The sequence below is a fragment of the Clinocottus analis genome, unplaced genomic scaffold (assembly GCF_023055335.1).
Source record: "Clinocottus analis isolate CAN_PGR_092001 unplaced genomic scaffold, fCliAna1.0.p SCAF_12, whole genome shotgun sequence".
NCBI classification, from domain to species: Eukaryota; Metazoa; Chordata; class Actinopteri; order Perciformes; family Cottidae; genus Clinocottus; species Clinocottus analis.
Window position 1 is genome coordinate 14,015,868 of NW_027175843.1, and position 22,368 is coordinate 14,038,235.

Genomic DNA, 22,368 nt, shown 5'->3' on the forward strand with positions numbered 1-22,368 from the left:
TCCTCATTTTTAATCCATCTGAATTGATGTATTACTTAAGCACTGACTCAGGAAACCATGAGCAAGTCTTTGCCTCTACGTTTTGATTAGTTTCACTTTAGACATCTTTGTTTTCAATGTTTCCTGAAATGTGTCGAACAAATCCAAACAGCAATTAAGTGTGAATGAATATTTCCCAACCTCTTGATACTGGACAAACTGGTTTGTCCCCTGTCAGATGGCCAAGCAACTGGAGTAGCAGGCACGTCATTGGCGCACAGCCAGGCAGAAGTGGCTTCAGTCGCAAAGAGCTAGAAAATAAGGCGACGACGTATACAGAATGTCATGAACAATATTGAGGGGGCAGAAGGCTCAGAACTAGAACGCTCCATCGACCCAGTGTTGAAAAGCAAGGAAGGAAATAGGATTTTGAGACATTCAAGCTTGCAGGACTCACCTTGAATCCTTCCTCGTTCAGCTGATGGGCGGTTGCCAGGAAATTGGGTCGGAAGGAATGCTGAAAGGTAGAGAAACCGAAAGGAAGGAAGAAACTAAATGCAGCACTCGAATGCAGAGAACAGTAGTGTTTTCACTTCGATTTTTTCTAAAATAGTTCACAGCAATTGTAGGAGAAAAAGTCCATCACTTAAAGTTTATCTAGTCATTGTGAGCAACGGCCAGACCTCGTATCTTCTTACAGTTGACACAATATTGTAGCATGATATTTTAAGATACAAAATGGGATGACAGCCTGAATGATTTTTTTTGGGTATGATTTTATTTTTATGCTCGGTTTTCCTTTTGTGATGAGTATACTTATTTAGTAACTGATAACTATTTTGTGTAATTCCTTTACATTCCTTTCTTCTTATGTGACATTTTCACAAGATGTAAAAGGAAGCAATTAAAAAAATCATGTTGTGATGCATATGTGTTTGTCATCAGCTTCAAAATGACCCACTTAATGAATTCCACCAAAAGTGCTGAAAATTTCTTTGTGAGTTTTTGCTGCTAATTTGCAACTGAATATGCTTAAACTGGGTGCCCTTCAGCTTAGTAAACAATATGCTTGCTAAAATTACTGCTGCCTCAGCAAAACCATTGTGATATGGTTTGACGTTCGTGTTTATTCTGCAGCTTACCTGAATAAGTCTTATATGACATAAAGGTTTCTAATTATTTTTTTAGCAATTTTGAGACAGCCTCTGTATTGGTACAATAAAACGTACGGCGGTTTTAAAACACAGAGGCAAACAGTGAGAATGGGAGAGAGTTTACCAGAGAAAGAGAGACAGACGTTGCACGTTTGTTCAACAGGACTATTTTCCCAGGTTGACGCGTGAAAACTTTACAGAGAAGCAGAAGGTTTATCGCATCCACTCCCTGTAGCAGCACATTGCAAGTAATTTCCGAGTTGTCAGACTTTTCTGACTCAAAGCAAGCAATGTGTGCCACAATAACAATTGCATGAACACTTTTTTAGGGGGGGCTAGCTGGGGTCTAACAGGGCAATTAAAACCTGTCAAAACACATTTGAATTATTACTTTTTAAGTTATGATAACTTGCTATCAACAAGTTGCATTAATTTAGAGTCTGCTAACTTAAGAAAAGCAAGTCCACTATTCATACTCTGTTTCGTACAGTTTTGCACTTCACAATCTCCTCTTAGCTGCAAAAACGCCCCACCATGTTCCCCAGCAAGTTGCTAATTAGGTCTGTCTGCAGTTTGGTGCTGTGCAGGTAGCATCTAGTGGTGTTTTAGAGGTCTGAATTTTTAAACAGCTGCCTGTTGCTGCTGGAAACGATGTTGATGGGAGCGGCAGGACGAAACCAAACAATTAGCTGACAGACTCAAAAAATCTCTGTTGAGCTGAGAGGAACTGCCGAGTCAGGCCATATTACTCTGATTAGTCACTATGTGTGCCCTCTTTTCCACCACACACGTTGATGGCATCTAAACCAGTGTAAATAAACCCATTTAAAGTGCTCACCCACTCTGTCTTAACATCAAATGATACTGCAATACTAGTCACGTGCCACCAGCTATACAAGCTGCATCTTCGAAAATCTACAGTTTCAGATTTGAAACATAACCAAGAGGAGATACAACTACTTACTAGCCCTTTCACAAGCTTTAGAGTATTGTAGAAACTAATGCTTTATTGACAAGAGTAGAAACACTTCTAAGCTAAGACTGAAACAGACAGACTTTTTACAGAGCCTGAGAGATAGACAGACAAACTGTGTCAGGAGAAATTACACATTAGCAATATAGTAGAACCACACACACTGTATGTGTCTTGAATATACTGCACAGGCGGTAACGCATCAGTCAAATCTGCACATCGTCAGCAGAATAACCCAACACACTAACATTAGGAAAACTGCACCCTAACAATACACATATGTCCCCATACAAATAAGACATTTCAATACCATCTTTGTGAAGCTGTAAAATGTTCCGCCATCAAGCTGGCGGCCATAGCCTTTTTCACCACACTGACGCACAAAACTGAAAAATGATAAAAATCCTTCTCCGATTAAGTCACTGGAGTGGAAGTAAATCACATCTGTGTTGCTGTGGGCTCTGGATCTGTTAGCCTAAAGTGTTACTGCTGTGCTTGTTTGCCTGGTCACGGTGCATACAGTATGTGACCTCAGGTACTTGCCTTGAAGTGGACCTGTTCCCCAAGAGCACCAATTATACAGCTAATATTGTGAGTGCTTTGGAAACGGTGCATCAGTCCAACTCGCAGTTTGGCAATCCAGAATGGCTGCAAGGCTAAATTACCAAAAAACTTGTGTAACGTGGCGTCATTAAAAAGCTCAGGCTAACATTTGTTTTTTTCTGCTGCTGTGGATTTGAAAAGGATTCAGTCTTTCCTGCAAGTGTATCAATGGTTTTTAAGCCGTTTGACAGAGCTCTTGGTTGATGAAATAAACATGTTGGTTTAAGTTGTGTATATTTTTACTAAATGTTTCTTTCCACTGTGGGGTATTTTATAATCATGATTCGTGTTTGTTTGGAAACCAATTGAGTTTTATGTTTGAGAAGTTCCTCTAAATTCATTTGGGGATAATAACAGCATCAGTTTTTTTTGAAATTGTATCCAATCATCTCCAGTTCTGATATATTATAGGTATTTCAGCCTCTCTGGGTCATTCACACAATGTCGCTTGAGTGCAGTTGTCTTTAAGTCACATGATAGCTGTAAGAATCACATGAATTGAAGTGTGATTGGGTGTGAAAGAAACTGAGTAGTGTCGTGCCGGTATTGTAAGAAGCTGATAGCCTAAAGATTTATGCCACCTGTTTAGACGGCACTTTGCATTTGGTGTCTTGTGGGCATGAGGCCCCATAAGGAAACACAGACAGGAGGCAAGTGAACTTCCAGATGGCTGTAGTCCTACCTGAATCCCAATCAGGATGCCTTTCTGCGGGAGCTTAAAGCCTGTGGAGAGCATCGCCTTCAGAAAGGCAGAATAAATGTTTGGTCCAAAACAAGCTACCTGCAATAACACACACAGACACACATGATAGTATGTGTTAACACCTAATCTCCAAACGAGATGTGAGGGGAAAAAATAGACTGCACATCAGAGATAATGGGTTGTATGACTCCCAGGGGCTTACTTCTCCAGTGGAGGCCATCTCACAGCGAAGCACAGGGTCAGCTTCCCTCAGCCGTGGCCAGGAGAACATGGGTGCCTGGTGAAATAAAAGAGCGCGAAGTGTTTTAACATGTATGTTATGAATAATCGGACATCTTCCATTGTGATGCCAATAAACCACCATTGAACCTACACCACAATCCTCATAACAGTTAAGCATTGGCTGGGATTGTTGTTTTGCAAAACAAAGCTTAAAAAAGGAGCAGAAGGACCAAGTCACTGGCAGTTGCTTGATAAGCTTATGGCAAATAGTATCTGTTTAAAAGCTCAGACAAACTAAAAGTGTTTTTCCCCAAAATACTACAAGTAATTCATGTCATGCACCCTTTCTGCTTCAACAAACTGTTAAGTGAGAGAGGGATATATAGTAACACAGAGTTAGGGAGGTTAGTGCTACAACTGCTTGTGAAGAAAGACTTAAAAAGGAAAATCTGATAAGAAAGGAGGCTTCCCAAACTGCAGGCCACCGGTCGCTTTAACATGCTGTCTCCACAGTCAATACTGAGAAGAAGGTGGTCTGAGTGATGGAGCAACAGCAGGGTGAGCCAGAAGATGAGAGGGAGTGTGGAGGAGAGGAGACAAAAAGGCAAGAAGATAAAGACAGCAGCCAAAAAAAGAGAAGACAGTAGGAGAGAAGAAAAAAAAAACATAAAGGAAAAAAAATAATAGAGATGAGAAGACTTGAGAAGAGATGGAATAAAAAGGAGGAAAGACATAATTCATGTTAAGACAGGATAAACAAACTTAATAATTAAAAGGAAGATGGAAAAATATAATTGGGAAAGAGAATATAATGAAAAGGGGGAAATTAAAAGGATACAATTCTACATTTTAAAAGGGGGGATGAGAGGAGAGAATGATTGAAAGGAAAGTGTTGGAACAAGAGCAGAAGACAGTTTCTCATACTTGTATTACAGCCAAATTAAGAATAGTGGACTGCCATGTGAAAAGGCATTCTTATTTCCCCATTCAAAAGTAGACAACCCCCATTACCTTGAAAAGAGAAAGAGAGAGAAAGATTGTGTGATGTATATGCACGCACACGCATGCACACACACGCACACGGATACAAGGACCACTGGGGGGATTCATCCTTGAAGCGGGCTATCTAATCAGCAGAATGTAATGTTAGCATACTAATGTAAGAAGTGACGAAGAGAAGTGAATGCAGACTGAAAACCAGCATCGCTTATCATCGCTTTGTTCAAAGAGTCAGAGAAAGACAGAGAAATATGCATAGATAAAACAACAGAATATTACCAAAAAAGAAAATGGAGTAGAGGGAGAGAAACACACACACAGAGAGGGTATACCAGTGAGGGGGAACTTTTAATAGTGCAATAAAAGAGACAAGAAACTACAATAAAGAGGAGGTGAAATTGTGAAATACAGGACACGAGTCACACAAAGATATTTGCTTGTGGGTTTTTGTGTAAATCCAGAATAGTGGATTTTGCAAATAACTTGGGTTCCCCATTTTCCCCACCAAACCAACATGTGGAACAAACACTATGAAGTAGGGAGTTGAAATGTAAACAGGAGCCGTTAGAAAAATGGCATCGCTAACACGAGTGGGGATTTAAAACTGAGAAACCTCACACACGCATTCATGAGAAGAATGAAAGAAAGAACTTTCAGGTTCTCAGTTATGTTTTTTTGTCCAATTGCAATGGTACGTCTCCAGGACAGAATGTATGTGACTGTCGGACAATAACCAAGGCTTTGTAACCACAACATCATAGTGACTAACACACGGGTACTGCTTTCCCACCTTTCTATCCCACACCGACCGCCCACTCTGGAGAGGCAGTAAAAATGTGGCGCTCCACAACATGAACAATATTATCTTGGTGTACCAGCTGAGCTCCAGTGGAGAAGGAAATGAATAAAGTAAGACATTCCCACAAAACATCGTTGCACACTATGGGGCTTGTGTTAGAGGCGGACGTGGCACGTGTGTTAATGTATTTATCTTCAAAGCTGGAGTGGAAATTAACAGTTACTTCTTCTATTTCTACTTACAGATTTTTTGATGAGAATTCTTACATGTTTTTCCTGATAAGGGATGTTTTGATTGTATTACCAGAAGTTTGACAAGTTGCTGAAGTTACTTGGGTGGATTCCAGGGAGAAAATAGGTTGGTTGCAAGGTAGAGTGCTTCCGGAGGAGAACTTCGGCTCACTGCTGCGAGCCAACACCGACGTCACGCCGCTGGACGTCTAGGCCATATTTCTAAACCCGCTGGAGGAAAAGGAGGCATGCAAGACCTAGAGCCAGGACTGAGCAGATTGTCAGAGTCTGCTGCAGTAAAATGAGACGTTTTTGAATGGGAATTTAGTGTTGAAAAACTTTTGTCCACAGGGACCGCCAAAATCCACACAAAATGAAAATCCCACGCCGTAACTTTAAATTAAAAAACGTGTTGCTGTGGTGGTAGCATTATGTGGATGCCACTGTCAAGGAAATAAAACTGACGCTAGCATTACTGCTATGACAGTACAATTAGGACATCCTCCTGTGCAGTAGCCGACCACAAGTCTGAAAAAGTTTGAAAAAAGCAATACAGTTCTACATGTAGCGAGTCATTTACGTTAAATGACTCCCAATATTTCTGCGGCAACATCCTATTTTTCAAGTAACTCTTGACCTTCTTACATTGAACCATTTACAGAAATGTAAGTCCAGTTGGAAGTTTCTGGCATGCATTTTTGTTGTTGTGATTGGGCTCAAAAGGATGAGTCTATCTCAGAAGTCACTATACTATCCTGCATGCCATGGTCAAGGGGACAAAATATGCAACAGCTTTCCTCCAGCCAATAAGTGTGCACCAGGGACTGACACCCAACCACTTCCTCCTCAAATATTGTTTTCACGCTCCTCTTCCTCTCACTATAATAAATGCCACTTTGTTATTGTTCCTATGAGCTTTTGTTTATGGTAGGGACAAAATTACACAATGGGGACTTGTTAGTGAGAAGAAAACACAGCCTCAAATAAGGGACTGTCAGAGAAAAGAAAAAAAAGACAACCGGAGCAACGGAGTGCGGATGAAAGGAAATGAGACATATAAATGAAGACGGTCTCTCAGGATAGCAATGACTAATAGCAACTGTGTGATGTGAGGATACAGTAAGGATGAAGGCTGAGAGAGTATATTTTGATGGCACACACTTCACGCAACTCAGGCTGGATATAGTTTCAGACATCACTTTGTGTTTCTAGAGGGGGCTTGATGTTGAGGCAGAAATAATGTGTTGAACAGGTAGAAATAAACCCTCACTACTTCAATACACAATTGTCATGTATTGTGGCAGTGTTTCAAGCAAGGCCCATATTAGTCAGGGGGTATGAAGTCTAAATCATAGACTCCAAGTAAACTCCAGAAGTCTTTTAAGCCTGGCGCCTGGAGTATTCAGAGCTTTGATTAATATTCCTCACCACTGTGCAGACTAGAAATTGAAAACTTTAGGTGGTGGGGAAGAGTGGGGGATTATACCTGCGTGATTGGCTCCAAACTACAGCTATTGTTACAGCAGCTCTGTTGTAATTAGAGGGAGAAATTACTTTGGAAAAAATAGCTTTGGAACAGCTGGCGACACGTAAACTCTCTCGTACCCAATCTAAGAAGTAAGCCTCCCAGCCGCTATGAGAAAGCACCTACTACTCCCACCCAATCATGCCTAGGAAGAGGGATGGAGCAGTAATTGCTGTCTTTGTTATGTGATCCAATAGAAGCTGTACTAGTGAAACCTACAGTATCTATTACAATATCATGTAGGAAACTTTATAAAGGAACTAATTGTCCAACCATTAACACATTAGGCTGTCAAAAGTTCAGAAACATGGTTATGAGGACTTGTTAAAAACATTTTAAAAATCACTTTTTTTTTAACAATAAGTAGTCATTACCATTAAACGTTTGATTGTGTGTTTATAGCAATAATATGTAGCATTCTTCCAATCTATAGTCAAGAGTTTGGTCTTTCAATTTAAGAGCATAACTCAGTGATGTCGCTTCAAATATTGTATGGCTTTCCCTCAAAACTATGTCCTCATGCTCAAATAGGCCCTTCTTCCATTTAGATCTTTAACTGAATGATTGCACGTTGCACTTGCACACCTTTTAAAATTCCCCAGTCAATAGAATGCCAGGTGTAGTGTTGACCGATGAAATGATCCCGGCATCGTGGCATTCACTTTACTTCTGAGCGTCCCTGACGAGCGGTTCCACTTGAAACGTGGCCCTCCGAGGCTTTATTATGTACTTTCTTTGATTTTATTGAAGGTTTTTATACCCACGTCTGTACTTTTTCTTTCACCATATAATAACAATGCTGGCTGCCATTACTGGAAGCAATTAATTATTTAGCCATACGCTGACCAGGGTGCCATGAATTGAACACGTCAACCCGCTTATTGACAGCATCAGAAAGAGACCGAGTCATTAGCTTTCTAATGCTAGTCAAAACTAAGGCTGTAATCGCTGCAGTCTGGTTAATACATCCATGGTCTGTTCACATTCAGCCATCTACCTCACTGCTATAAGTTAGTCTTGAAGTTCCCATCCACTCTTAAACTGAATATACTATTGTGATTCTTACTGGCGGCAGCTGCTTGTGCGACAAACTGTAACCTGCTCCACTGAACGGCACTCCTCGTTCCCCTCTACCACACCGACGGGAGGCAGGTGGAGTCTTTATAGTAACGGGAAAAAGTATGGGCGACCTTGTGTTGTTAAATAAATTACACTAAACGGTGTTCTAGCACCATATGAAGTTACTATCAGGCTCGGCAGAACAGGATAACGTTTGAAAGGATTCTCTCATTCATTATCTCGGACAAAATATATGGGCATTTTACCAATCATGCATTTTATAAATCGCTAAAAAGAAAAGCGCTTGTGTTTGAATGCTCATTGTTTGTTTACATATATAGCCAAATGCTCCATGTATTTCTTTGTACTTTCATTAGTCTTTATGTGCCAGTACAAATACATCGATTACTTTCCCACACCATCGTTTAGCATGCTAGTGCTTAAGCTATTAATCAGGAAGGTCGCTGTCAACTTCTTTTTCTGAAATATTATTCATACATCCATCCATCCAGTCACGCCCTGTGGTTTATAAAAACTCAACATTAATATAAAAGAAATAAAGACTGAAGAAAGATAGTCACACCTTTTCAGCTCAGTTATTTCAGTTTCCTTTCTTACCTTGATGCCGACATAGTCTACGGGTATGATAGCATTCTCCAGAGAGGGCAGGCTGGCCTCATCCAAAGGCTCTCCCACCATCACTTTGGTTGCCACATTGATGAAGTCCACACCGATTGTTTTTGATACAAAAGGGAAGGAGCGCGATGCTCGCAGATTACACTCTATCACCTAATTTGGATACACAACAGTCATTTTAAAAAAAAGCAAAAAATATACCTATTTTGTCAGAGCAATAAAGCTGTTGAGGGCTAATCTAAAAAATAAACACACATATCAGTGAAGATATTTAAATTACCAAAGCAACAACATACGGTATGTGCACATTTCCTGTATGTGTGCTGTTGCCGGAAGATCAAAACTGAAAGCAACAGCATTGATCATAAAATCCATCCAATTCTGCAGCAAATGCAATTTGCTCACAAATTGAAGTCCTTTTGTGTTCAGAATTATTTGCAACTAGGTGTAAAAATGCTGATCTGTTATTTAGTGACAGTCTGAGAAATATTACCTACCATGACATCATTTCCTTTGACCAGAAATTGAGTGTTAAAAGGCCCCGAAATTTCAAATGCCTGCGCAATTTTCCATGTGGCAATCTTGACCTAAGAGTGATGAAAAATGAATACACAGATACAATATTTATAAGGCTGGCTTTAACAGTTTCATCTTATAATATCTCTATCTACACAAATGTAAGGCTTTTTTTATTTTATTTCATTTCATTGTGTACATTGTGGTTTAAATACACACGGCATATGGGTGAATTTGCTTTTTTTTCCAATGCAATATCAATAGGCTCACAAAAAAGTGACGGTATTATTTATATGGTTTGAATGTAAATGCTAAGTGTGACTTAACTGACCTTTTCTATTGCCCCCTGGCTAATAGACTGGGTTGGTAACATTAGGGTGGCATCTCCTGAGTGTACCCCAGCATCTTCAACATGCTCTGTCATGGCATGGGCCAGAACCTGGACACAGACACACAGCAATTATGTAACATTTACTTAAAACATCTGCATGCAGATCTTTGCTCTAATAAGCATCGGACATCCCCACTGAAGGCCACATAACTTTTACAGCCTCCGTTTGTTTCCTGATGATCATTTTTCAGACTTAGAGCCAGATGGCAACCAGGCTTCTAAACTAAAATGCAGTGTCACTGTCAACACAGTGAGCAAGTTCAAAAAACTGTGAGTGCTGAGTGGAGCACTTGGAGGAAATAAATAAATTCAGTCATAGCAGAAAAAATTCTGCTCAGGACAAAAGATCTTTATATTTTGATGCAGGACGATGTAAGAAACAATGTACATGGATATGCGTGTCAAAGAAATAACTTCCAACATTTCACCCACAGGAAAGGAGATTTGTATCACCAAGCAACTCTGCACGTGTGTCTGTTAATGAGCTGCCGTGTCATTAGCTCATTTAAACTGCTGCTAACCACAGCATTCATTAGCACTCTTCAGATAGGGCCTGTAATTAATACGTATTATCTCTGACTCCCCTCCCCCTCACACACTTACAGAGAGAGTGAAAGAGAGAGAGTCTGGCCAGGAATAATGAGGCCTTTTTGGTATTCAATGAATGGACAGCTTGTTAATGTGATACTGAAGATAAAGAAGGGGCTGTATTCAGGGAAAGTAGAGGGAGAAGATCTACCATACAACTGCATTGCCCACGTTCCAAATAACACCCTTCAAATGACTCCCACAGCCTAAACAATAGAAAAACAAACGGGCCATTAAGGACAAGTACCTCGGTGGTTCTCGCAACTTACAATACAACTTTCAAAACCCTCTGACTGTTAATTAACTGATCATGTCACATTTTAATGGCCAGGAATCATCAGTCTTTGAGGTCCCAAGTGTCAGTAGTTAAAATCCAATTTTGCTGAATATCCATAGAAAAAGAGAAACAGAATGTGTACATAGAGATACACACGTGTGCCTCTTTACACTGAGCAACCAGTGGATTCACATTTAACTCACTCATAACCCTATGTGTGAAAGAAGTATCTGCAGATTAATTTGAAGACCCCTCCAGACATGAGACATTTGAGTAGTGGGCTTAGAAATGAAGCCCAGTATGTTTTCCTACAAAAAAATGACTATGATAAAAATTCACAGACTCTGAGAATCTATTAATATGCAAATATTATTCATTTCAAAAGTGTAACTGCTGGCTACTAGACATCTCCTACTTCACCAAAAAGGGCATACTCAGTGTTTGTGACCTGGAGGTTTCATGTTTCAACATCACACTTGTGTTAGATGCGTACTGGACCATGATTGGCTGCCGTTCGATTTGTGATGTCAGAAAAAAATTGCTTCTCCAGTCCGGTTTTAACTGATATTTAAGTGGGGTAAAGTTTTTCCGCACGCAATCAACATATTCATATAAATATAACCTTCTAGTGCTCTATCTATCTATCTATACTAAATATATTATAGTATTGTATGATATTACATTCTGCTATGGAGTTTTTGAAATGTTCTAAGTATATATATATATATATATATATATATATATATATATATATACATATATATATATATATATATATATATATACATATATATATATATATACATATATACATATATATATATATATATACATATATATATATATATATATATATATATATATATATATATTCCATTCTCTGAATCCGATCTGTCTGTGCTGTAAGATCTTTTCACCGAAGATGAATGAGATTAAACCACTTCATTCATCTACTGGGCTCAATAACTGTCCTACCTCTCTGTTAAAACTGAAAAGTAATTGAGGACTAAATGCATCGTATAATGATACTGTTATAAATGAAACTATCGTCAAACAGAGTGTCAATATGAATAAAAGCAGACTACACACAGATCGTTGTTTTCCAGGGTGTAACACACTGCAACCTTATGTTACAATATATAGAAGATGTATACTCTCCTAACAAGTCATATTCTCAATAAAACTAAACTCCCTTTTTGAAATGATCTCCTGGTGCAGACAGAAAATACTACAACTGGCACATCTGGTAAATTTAATCTGCATTGGCAAGGCTTCTTCACATACACAGGCTGGCAACACTGACATAAGGGAGAGTAACCCAAAAGCTCACGTAACTAGACAGAACATGTCAGTAATATCTCACCGTGCCAGCTTTGGCGACAGCGTCCACCTCGACCTCCCTGGCACCGCAGATGAACTTGGTGATGACCACTGGATGCTCCTGGAGGAAAGACAGCAGGATGATTATTCTATCAATAATAAAGGGAAATAGACCACTTTTAACAAGGGTATGCCTTTTTGGTGTATTGTATTGTATTGCAGTTAGTAAGATTTTAGTTTAACTTGGATTTAAAATGCTCAGCTTAAATGAGCAATTAGTTTTAACGACATAATTCTTTCAAACGTTTATATTTTTTAATTGTCTTCAATTGTTGATTGACTTAACTGACTTGACTGGACTAAAGCAAAAAAGAAGCAAGAAGTGAAAATGGCTGCAGCACGGGCTTGGCGAAGCATCTCCATGGCAGTGCCTGTTGATGTTAATAGGTCACAGACTTCAAACTACTACCTTAATTTACTGCAAAAGATTTGACACCATATAGAAATGATATTAACTTTTTAAGGATTGTTAAAATACATTTGATTCCCTAAAATAAGGACAAACCCACTGTGCCGTTTTGAAATCTAGATTGTTTGGTGTGAGTTGACTAGTTTTGAAAATATCAACCTTAGAGATGCCAGCCTTCTCTCTAATATATTGAAACTAAATAGCACTGAGCTTGTGGTGCTTAAATCACCAAAAAAAAACAAATTTGAAGTTTGCAGTATAATGCAGGAACCATGTAGATTGATAACAACCACTGACAGGTAAGAGGGAAAATGTGTATTTTTTTTATTATTTTGGGGTCAACTGTCCATTTAACAGACTTGTGTTGGTGCTTTGAAGGTGTGATATTGCCATGTGTGGGCATGCCTCTTGTAGTCCCAGGCAGTGGCCCTTGGATGGGGTTGGGTCCCCCAAATCCACCAGGGGGTTCAGTGAAGTACAGACACACACACACTATACAAGCCAACAGCCACGACAGCTGGTAGCATCAGGTTAATTGAAAGCTGAGGGAGAATCCAACACGAGATAGAGAGCCTGAGAGTGCATGTGCGTGTGTGTTTGAGCGATAGAGAGAGCGATCACCTCTCCGAAGAGTTAATGCAACACAATTCAAAACGTCTCTCTCACATGTGCGGGCAAGCTCACGCAGAGTTAACGCTGCACTCACCTGGGACACCTGAGTGGCCTCCTCCAAGAAGCGTTTCATCTCCTCTTCTCCATACACAACATTCATTGCAGAGCCACTGAGATGCAAGCAGGAGAGAGAGTGAAAAGAGGAGTGAGGGAGAGAAAACAATAGGCCACAGGAGAGGAAGAGAAGGAAGCAAACAGAGGAACATACAAGCTTCAAATGATCGTTCAAAACACTCATTATTTCTCCGTTGCATCACTATTACCATCGGGAACAAGGTCTAGAAGCAGTCAAATTAAGTGTGGGGGGGAGGAGAGAGAGACCGAGCGCGAGAGAGAGAGAACAGCTATTTAGGTCGAAAAGCACTCCAGGCTCTTGAAAACGAGTTCAGAACTTAGTCATTAAAAAACAATAGATTCAGGCTAGTTTTGTTGTGGTTGTTGTTTTTGATTTTAGACTGCTCGCTGGGCTTTCCTCCCGTTTCAAAAGGAAAGGGTGATAAAAAACAGGACAGGAAAAGGCCACAGGCTTGGGTCAGATCTTTATTCCTTTACTGTCTGTTGCTCAGAGGCTGATGTGTCCAACCCCTACAATTAATACTGATTGAAGAATAATTAATGCATTTACACTCATGCATATCTTTGGCTCCTTGATGCCACCTAGTTTCTATACAACTGTAGTCTGAATTGTTTAATAAATTCAAGCATAAGATATTTTTTTAGATATTGCTGTTATAAACAGTAAAATAAAAGGTTTCAAGTTGGCCCTGTGCTGATCCTTGACAAAAATGAGTCAGAGCTCTATGGAAAGCCTTGGATAAGAATATTATTATTATTAATATTGTTGTTATTATTACAGATATCTCCGTCTGTCCGGCTTAGAGGATTTTAATCGTAGTAGAGAAAGTGCTTGTGGAGCCGATGATTGTAGAGGTGGTATTAGTTGTAATGGAATTTAACCAAGTTAATTTTGTTTGCCTCAAAATGGTCACAATTATATTTTCAGGCCAAAGGACAATGACAAGTAATGATTTTTGGAAATCCCTTGAGTTGAGAACAATAATTACTTTATGTTCAATTAGGCTGACCAGTTGTTTTATCTCTGTGGTCGACAAAAAGAGGAAACCATTTAATTGTAATTGTTGGGCTTATTCTTGCATTGCTGTTGGTACGGCCAATAGTCAAAATATTTAAAAAATCAAAAGCAATGGAGTTGTTTTGGTCTGTCTCAACACATAGTAGTCACAGGCTTAATGGCCAAACATTTGTTCACCATCAAATTCTGTTTCCAATTCAACCGCCTACACACATACCCAAAACCTAAAAGATCCCCAGTGATGAGGACAATTCAACAGTTACGATCTTTCTAAAGAAGTGAGTCACTTGATGGATTTTTATAATTCCTTGCAATTCCTCAGAAATGCATTTTAATGTCCCTTAGCACTTGTCGACCCAAGTATTCACCTGGGATGACCGGAACAGAACAACCTTAGACTTTACAAATGTTTCAGCAATAGATGAACATTTTGGAAACCCGTTTACTTAGAAATAAGTTACTCAGATAAATGTCAAAACTAGAAACTCATTTGAAAACTTATCTGATTGCTTGTGCATGTCATTCTACAGCCAAAAAGCAGTGTCTGCAGTTCACAGCAAAAATACTTCATATGATATACAAATAACTTTAATAAACCAAAAGGCATGACGCATTAAAGTATGCAAATAAGATATGGATCGTAAGGTTTGGCATGCATTTATTTTAGTAGTATTTACTAATACGTCAAACTGTGTTTTGGTGTGTGTGCCTTTTATGGTTATAAGAATATGACGCATAAATGTGACAAGGAGTGTTTGGTGTGGAAATGTGCAAGTTTGTGCATATGTACTGCGGCTGAGAAGAACATTCAAAAACCATTAACAAGTATGTCAAGTGGGAAGAGTGAAAACGCTTTGGGGACGGGAGAGGATCAGAGGGAGTTCACCCTACGCTAATGCTGAGAGGAGAGGAGAGGAAAGGAGGCTCATCTTTATTAACAATAGTCTCCAACAGAGGTCAATAAACAGTCGGGTGAGATATTTAAATTGCAGATGACAACCAATATGTGTTACTAATAGACTCTACATTACCAATGGTATTATTCTTGCAACATTGAGATCAAGTGGGAGACCCAAATACCAGCAGCTATCATTTTGGTGAATTAAATTCCTTCAAAATTTGGTTTAATGTGACCTAGTGCACGGCACTTTGTGCATATCAAGCACAGACAGAATCAGTTTAAAAAACAACTTTACGGCTTGCATGTAAAATAAATTTCAAAACTCCCTTAAACACAAGTTTCTGCTCAGTGCCAAAGCCCTTCTGAATACAGGGTCTCATCACGACATCTGCTGGACAACACTGCCACTACAAGATTGAATGGGCTGTAATTGTAGTAAACTTCATTAATCATCATAACTAAAATGTTATTTTACTCAGTTAGAAATACGTCTGTGAATTAGATATTAAGAGAGTCAATTGATTTTTTTCTTCCATAACTCAGACAACCAGGCATACGGTTTTCTTCCCTGTATTTCCTAACACTCTGTATTGGCTAGAGATTGCATTTCATACCAACTTTTAATTGAAAGCTAAAATAAGGTAAGAGTCAGCCACTTCATTCCTGATTAGAAGTCTACTGATACATGTATGGTAGCCAAATCTACTGCAACTGAAAGGTATGCTGACTGACCGGCTTAAAGCCTACCTGAGGACATAGGAGGGGCGCAGCAGACAGGGGTAGCCCACTTGGTTGGCAAAGGTAATGGCATCTTCCTGTTAGAGAAAGAAAAGCACAGCAGATGTTCGAAGCCTTATTTGTCATTTGGATTTACTCAAATAAAAATCTGTGAAGGAAATACATGACCAATATAGACGTTACAAACACTCCCATATTCTACCTGCGCTTTGTTTGGGTTTCCAATGTTTATGCAACTGTGTATTTATCATCAAGGAATTCATATAATGTTCAAACATTGTATGATTAGAGCCACTTGAGACTCAAAACAAAGAATCAATATCAAATCAAGGGCGTGCGTGTGTGTTTACGCGTACACTTGTAACAGACCATCTCTACAGCAAGTCCCATTTAAATTAAACTACACAGTTTAAACCTTCAAGAATGAAAGGTGTACTCCCATGTCAGCCAAGAACAGGACTAATCAAAAGAGAAAAAGAGAGAATAAGTGTTCCAATAACAGCCAGAAAGTGGGGCTTCAAGTCAACTCGCTTTAGATTTTTTTTTTTTCCCATTCACTTCACATGAGGAACGAGAGAAGAAAGAGTACAAGCCGTGGAAGAAGTGTAGCAGTGAGAGACCTTCTTCTCCTCGTCATCATCATTATCATCATCGCTCTCTCTTATCTATCTCGCAGGCCTCGCCCGTTTCTTGCGATCATTATCCACTGTTCACTCGCCAGGTGGGATTCCATTAACAAACACAAAACAGCCTCCCAGAGAACCTTCTCCCCACGGCTCTACTGGAGTTATTTCAGCCCAATAAAAAACAAACCGTTTCTTCAAGCTCGGCAGGGAAATAGAATATGTAGGTAGACTCTGGAGAGACACAGAACTTTATCTGTTTGTAACGGATAATCGCTCCTCAGTGGTAACTGAATACAACGGTAATTGAAGAGACATATTTCAGCTCTGACGGCTGACACAATTCAGTGCTCCACGTGTTCCACAGAGGGACATGCCAGTTGCTTCATTCTGATGCAGCCGACAGCTGGTTGAGAGGGCCAAACACAAGAATAATGCTAAACAAGACAGTACGTTGGGGGCACAGTGCCCTTATGCGGAAGAAAGTTCTACAAAATAATCATACAAGTTTGCCTTTTGGGAAAGGTGTGATGCTGCAGGGCTGTAGCTGAAGATAATAGGATGTGTGTTTAGCGTGGATGTGGAGTGGTCAAATATATGAATAAAAAGAATATATTAAACCAGAAAAACACTGTTCTGCTCCAAAACATACATCGAGAAACATGCAGTGTTGGAAACACCAGATGTATTTGATAAAACACAACTTTAACATGTTAAGGTAGGTAGCCGGTTCAATTCCCAGTCCCCCCATAGCTTACATGTTGAAGTGTCCATGAGCAAGACACCTAACCCCTAGCTGCTTCCCGGGCGCCTCATAGTGCAGCCCACTGCTCCTTAACCAACGATAGGTTAAATGCAGAGAAGAATTTCCCCAATGGGATTAACAAACAATCATTTCTTCTTCTTTTTTTCCTTAATGATATGATGACGGCTTCAGAAGACTGTTTAGAATAGTTTGACTCGGTTTGACTGGAACTGTAATGGCAAAAATGTCGCATAATAAGCGATAAAACATTTTTTCTTCTCTGTAAAATGCAAATAGACTGAAAGTATTTGAATATACTTACAATCGAAATTTGAAAATAAAGAATGACCGACATGGGAATATCTTTTAAAAGCAAACCTCATTTGCCTGCACTAAGTTTCTCCAAACATCCTGAGCTTAACTCCACTGCTAACTCTTGTTCTGGTGGAAACCCTGACACAGGGAAGTCATCCTTTTACAGTTTTTTTGTCAAAAGACACTCTGACCAACTTTTTTTTCCTGCAAAGTAACTGAATTGAGCTTACTTGAGTATTATCTTTGAGCAAGAGTACTACCATGACATACAATGGTTCATGTCCCTTGTACAGAAACAATTATTTTTTTCTCAGCTTATGGTCACAATGCATTTCACCATATAGCATGCTATAATATGCTTTCCATTATCTATATATTTCTCACCAGGGAGCTGAGGGCCCTCCATGGGGCTTGGTTTACTCCGAGGTCATCGAGTATACTTGAGAAGACGGAGCGTTCCTCAGCCCGGTCGATCTGCAGCGGGCTCGTCCCGAGAATCTTCACCCCATTGAGATGCAACGGCACAGCAAGGTTGTTGGGAATCTGGCCTCCGACTGACACAATACTGCCGGAGCAACCCTGGAGGGGAGAGGCGGGAGATAAAAAGAGAGGATAAGACAGCAAGTGGAATAAAAGAATAAGAAGTGGAGGAAGGGAAGGAGAAGAAAAGGACAAGAGAACCGAAGACACTCAGTCAGGTCTTGGACCTCTAAAGGCCCATCAGCCACAATTAACTGTGTAAAACTTGCAGCCGCCTCCAATTATACTGGCCACTGATCACACAATATGAGACAAATACATTTTGGTTATTCTATGAGTTTAGTCATCACTCGGGACAGCGAGTGTGTGTGTGTGTGTGTGTATGTGCGCCTTAAATAACAGCACGCAGACCCTTTTTCTGTCTAGTTGATCCAGGGGGGATGCTGTTTCCATGGCAATGTCAGGTTGTATCTCTTCATTATTCATGATCCTGCTCTCCTGCTCCTGTCCAGGGTTTATCTCAATGCTCTAATGCCGTATTTATCACACGCGTACATACACAGAAAGCAAGAGGGGACTGTAGCTGTGAGATGGATTGATGGTAATCCTATCCCCCTGAACAAACAAACACTTAATCACACATTGACCCCGTCGTGACTTTAAGTGGATTACAATTCCTCTGCCAGGGAAAGTCACTGGATATAAGTCCACAAATACACAACATAAACAAACGGATATCAACAAACATATACATAAAACATATCAGGCGAAATAGCAGCTATTCATGCCCTTGAGCAGCTTTGGCCCATGCATACTAAAGAGTAGCTTTGGGCAAGAAGATGGGAATTCCATATCATTATAGGCATGATAATATGTGATAATAGTATGTGAAATCCCCACTTAATTAAAATTAAGTTTGATACAACTAAAATTACAATCACTATAATTAGTAATTTTGTAGAAATCTGTATTGTGATACTATATTGAAACACCTCAGGTTCCTATTGTTTAATATGCAGGAAGGTTTGCCACAGTTTGTGTTAAAATAAACCTCATGAAACAATCCAAAAGCCTCACTTTGATTTTAAATCACCACCTAAGAATGTATACATCCATAAAGCTATTCGGAGAGCACAATCATGTGTACTGAGAGAGTTAGAGTTCAGCAAACCTTGAAAACCCGGAAAAAAAACACCTGAAACTACATACATCATAGCTCTTAGGTGAGTACATACATAAGTACATAAGTGACCCAATTAGGACTCATTAAGAGTTGTCCTAGTTTCAGAATGTGAGAGCGGTTTTGCTTGGCAGCTTTTAATGGCCAAGAACATCCTGGAGTGTAAGGTAGAAAGAGCTGCATGCTTAAACCAGTTTGAATTTACATACACATTTATATATGAAGATGAACCAACAAAGGTTTTTTTTTTTTAAATTAAAAGCACTGTGGATGTTTGCTCCAGGGAAACTTCATGATAAGTCACAGTCTGATATTTTTTTTTCTTCTAATAAATAATTACTCTTGAGCAGTATTTCAAAACAAGTCAGAAAGTTGCATGTGCATGCTGTGAGTCTTAAACCCATATATATATTTAACAGCAATAATTGGCAAATATTTATTTTTTTATTTAAATTTGACAAGTGTTTCCTAAGTCCGATTAAGTCAACATGATCGATTTTGTTTATTATACATGCATTCTGTAATTGATCATTATACTACTCTGCCTAGGGGAGGTCTATATTGATTTTAATGCAGTATTTCAACCAGATTCCACTCAATACACATGAATATATAAAGACGTTTTTTCGCACTGATTTAACCTTTTGATGGATTGGAGACCTGTCCAGAGTGCCCTGCAGCTCTCCTAATCCATGCTGGGATACGCCCAGCAACACAGAATGAATAGGACAATGTAAGTGGGTATAGATCATTGAACATTGATAATATTAGTGGTACATCAATGGTAGTTGTAGTGTTTGTGGGTTTTCAGTGGAGAGTTGAATAATGATATCACCTACCAACACACAATTATATTCCATGATAAAAAAAAATATGAAGAGGCATATCGGTAATGTGTATATTTTGATTGAATTCTGTTAAGTTGGAAATGGCATGTTTGCATTTGTGTCCTAACCTCCTGTTGGGCGATGTCAAGGATGCGTTCAAGGGTTAACTCCTCAAAGTAAAGGCGGTCGCATTCGTCAAAGTCAGTGCTGACCGTCTCAGGGTTGTGGTTCACCACCACCGTCTTCTTACCCATCCCTCTCAAAGCTCTGATGCTCGACACCGCACACCAGTCGAACTCAACACTGCTCCCTGTCGGATCAAACAGGTGACGGATTTCACAAATGTTAACCATAACCAGCAGTATAAAAAGTCATCATAATAAATAAACTGCATATTCATATAATCAGCTAAACTTGTAACCCTAACGGCAGGAAAATAGCTTGAAAGCTTGTTGTTGAGCTCACCAATGTGATAGGGCCCACAGCCAAGAACCATAATGCCCTCGTCTTGAAAGTCCAGATCATTCTCCTGTTGGATTGGATGACAAAAACATGGTAATTGATTCACTCTGGTGGACATTATACTACACTATAGCAAAGCAAAAACACCCATTTTACAATTATTTGTATGATAATTTTCATAACAAATGTAAATGTTGAAATTGTTGTACTGCTAATTGTATTTTTAATTAGACACATTCGGGTTGTCTAAATAATGTAAATCATAATGAGACGTTATTATGTATTATGTAGAGCCCATACCTGACCGTTATAGGTACAATACAGGTAGTTGGTCATGGCTGGATACTCTGCTGCCAAGGTGTCAATCTGAGGAGATAGAAAAAAAGGTTTAAATGGGTTAAAAAGAAAGAAGCTAATTACACCTCTCCCATCCAAAAGTGATCAGGTTTACAGTAAATATAACTATCATACAAACAAACTCAACATAGAAAGACCCCAATTAGCCAAGACCAAAACCTTTCATGCCGTCAGACCACAATACTGCTTTGTATTGATCTGGTGACTAAGACTAGACTTTGAAAGGAGCAATTTTACATAACTAATAGATTGATTTTCACAAATTCTTCTCTATATTTAGTTCAGTAAAAGTTTGAATGCAGAACTATCACTTGTGTTGTATGAAGCTGTTGTGTCAAAAAAATATTCTAAATAAATAGTCAAAAGCAATAGTTTTGATGAATTATAGATGAAATATTACAAATGATATTATTTGAGGTCTGATTGTTGATCTGTGAATCATGAATTACGCTCTGAACAAAAGTTTTCAATACTGTATGAAGCGAAAGACAGTCGATTGCTTTAACCTCTGTGCCTCCAGTGTGTTTTCATAGTCCCCTCATTTACATTTGTGGAAAAGGGAAACCGGTCTGTGTACACCGTATTGATCAGGCAGGGTGCGTTATCGCACTCTCTCATGGCTGAAAAATGCTAATTTGGTGTACTAGAGAGGTGTAGAGACTTTGTGTCAGTCGGGAAATTGGAAGGGTCTTCGTTTGGATCTGGCCTCCAAAACCCAGGTACATCGTATTTTACGTGAACACGCGTTAAATGTTTTTTTTTAAATTCATTGCATGTCAATTTTTCTTATGGTAAAGCACTTTTTGCTGCTTTTCTTGTATGAAAGCTGCTACACAAATAAAGTGAATTATTATTGTTGTCTAAACTACTGTGGAGGTTCTCAGATGCAGCCCCGTGATGCTCACCTGTTTGACCCAGGGTCTGATGCCGTGACTGAGCCTCAGCTCTCTGGCTTCTTTCTCACTGGAGCCCAGTTTCTGACCAACCTGGAGGTCTGAGAAACCGTCCTGCTTGGCCTTCAGCAGAAGCTCCTTGGGTACTGTGCCACTGCAGGAAAACGCAATAAATAATGGTATCCATGCTGAATCCTTCAGAACCCCATACAACTTACTCCATAAAACTTGAGTAAGTTTTAAATTGATGAATTGGATTTTAAATGTAATATGTGAATAGTTAGGTATTTTAATTAGGTTGAATCAGAGGATTTGACGGGTTCAAGATCATTTCCAAAAACATGACACTCCATTTCAACTGAAACAATGGTGCTCTTTGACATTCTGTGCCATAACCAAATCTCCCTTTACGCCAGAAGAAAAGTACAAGATTTACTGGTTGATACATTCTAGTATCAGACTGTCACCTGCAAAGTTGAGGTTTCCTGAGTCTGTCAATTATCTCTGGAGCCTAAAAGTGTAATGCACATGAATGGTAGTGTGGTAAAAGAAGCCGAGGTAGATGAAAAGACAGACAGGTGAGTTTATTATTGAATATTTTCTGACTGTGCCCCCCATTATATAGCAGTTTATTTTCAA

The 22,368-nt window shown here is 39.3% G+C and overlaps 1 protein-coding gene across 1 annotated transcript in view; it reads right to left on the bottom strand.

Moving 5' to 3' along the window:
• cps1 (carbamoyl-phosphate synthase 1, mitochondrial) overlaps positions 1 to 22,368 on the bottom strand; it is a 45,732-nt gene that overhangs the window by 3,069 nt on the left and 20,295 nt on the right. Inside the window, exons 22-36 of the mRNA XM_068572124.1 lie at positions 21,742 to 21,883; positions 20,780 to 20,845; positions 20,483 to 20,546; positions 20,146 to 20,327; positions 17,915 to 18,109; positions 15,857 to 15,924; positions 13,150 to 13,225; positions 12,018 to 12,095; positions 9,730 to 9,837; positions 9,380 to 9,469; positions 8,865 to 9,035; positions 3,615 to 3,689; positions 3,392 to 3,490; positions 437 to 496; positions 181 to 290 (exon numbers count right to left, since the gene is read on the bottom strand). Coding sequence (XP_068428225.1) covers positions 181 to 290; positions 437 to 496; positions 3,392 to 3,490; positions 3,615 to 3,689; positions 8,865 to 9,035; positions 9,380 to 9,469; positions 9,730 to 9,837; positions 12,018 to 12,095; positions 13,150 to 13,225; positions 15,857 to 15,924; positions 17,915 to 18,109; positions 20,146 to 20,327; positions 20,483 to 20,546; positions 20,780 to 20,845; positions 21,742 to 21,883 — 1,584 coding nt within the window. The remainder of the gene's footprint in view (positions 1 to 180; positions 291 to 436; positions 497 to 3,391; positions 3,491 to 3,614; positions 3,690 to 8,864; positions 9,036 to 9,379; positions 9,470 to 9,729; positions 9,838 to 12,017; positions 12,096 to 13,149; positions 13,226 to 15,856; positions 15,925 to 17,914; positions 18,110 to 20,145; positions 20,328 to 20,482; positions 20,547 to 20,779; positions 20,846 to 21,741; positions 21,884 to 22,368) is intronic.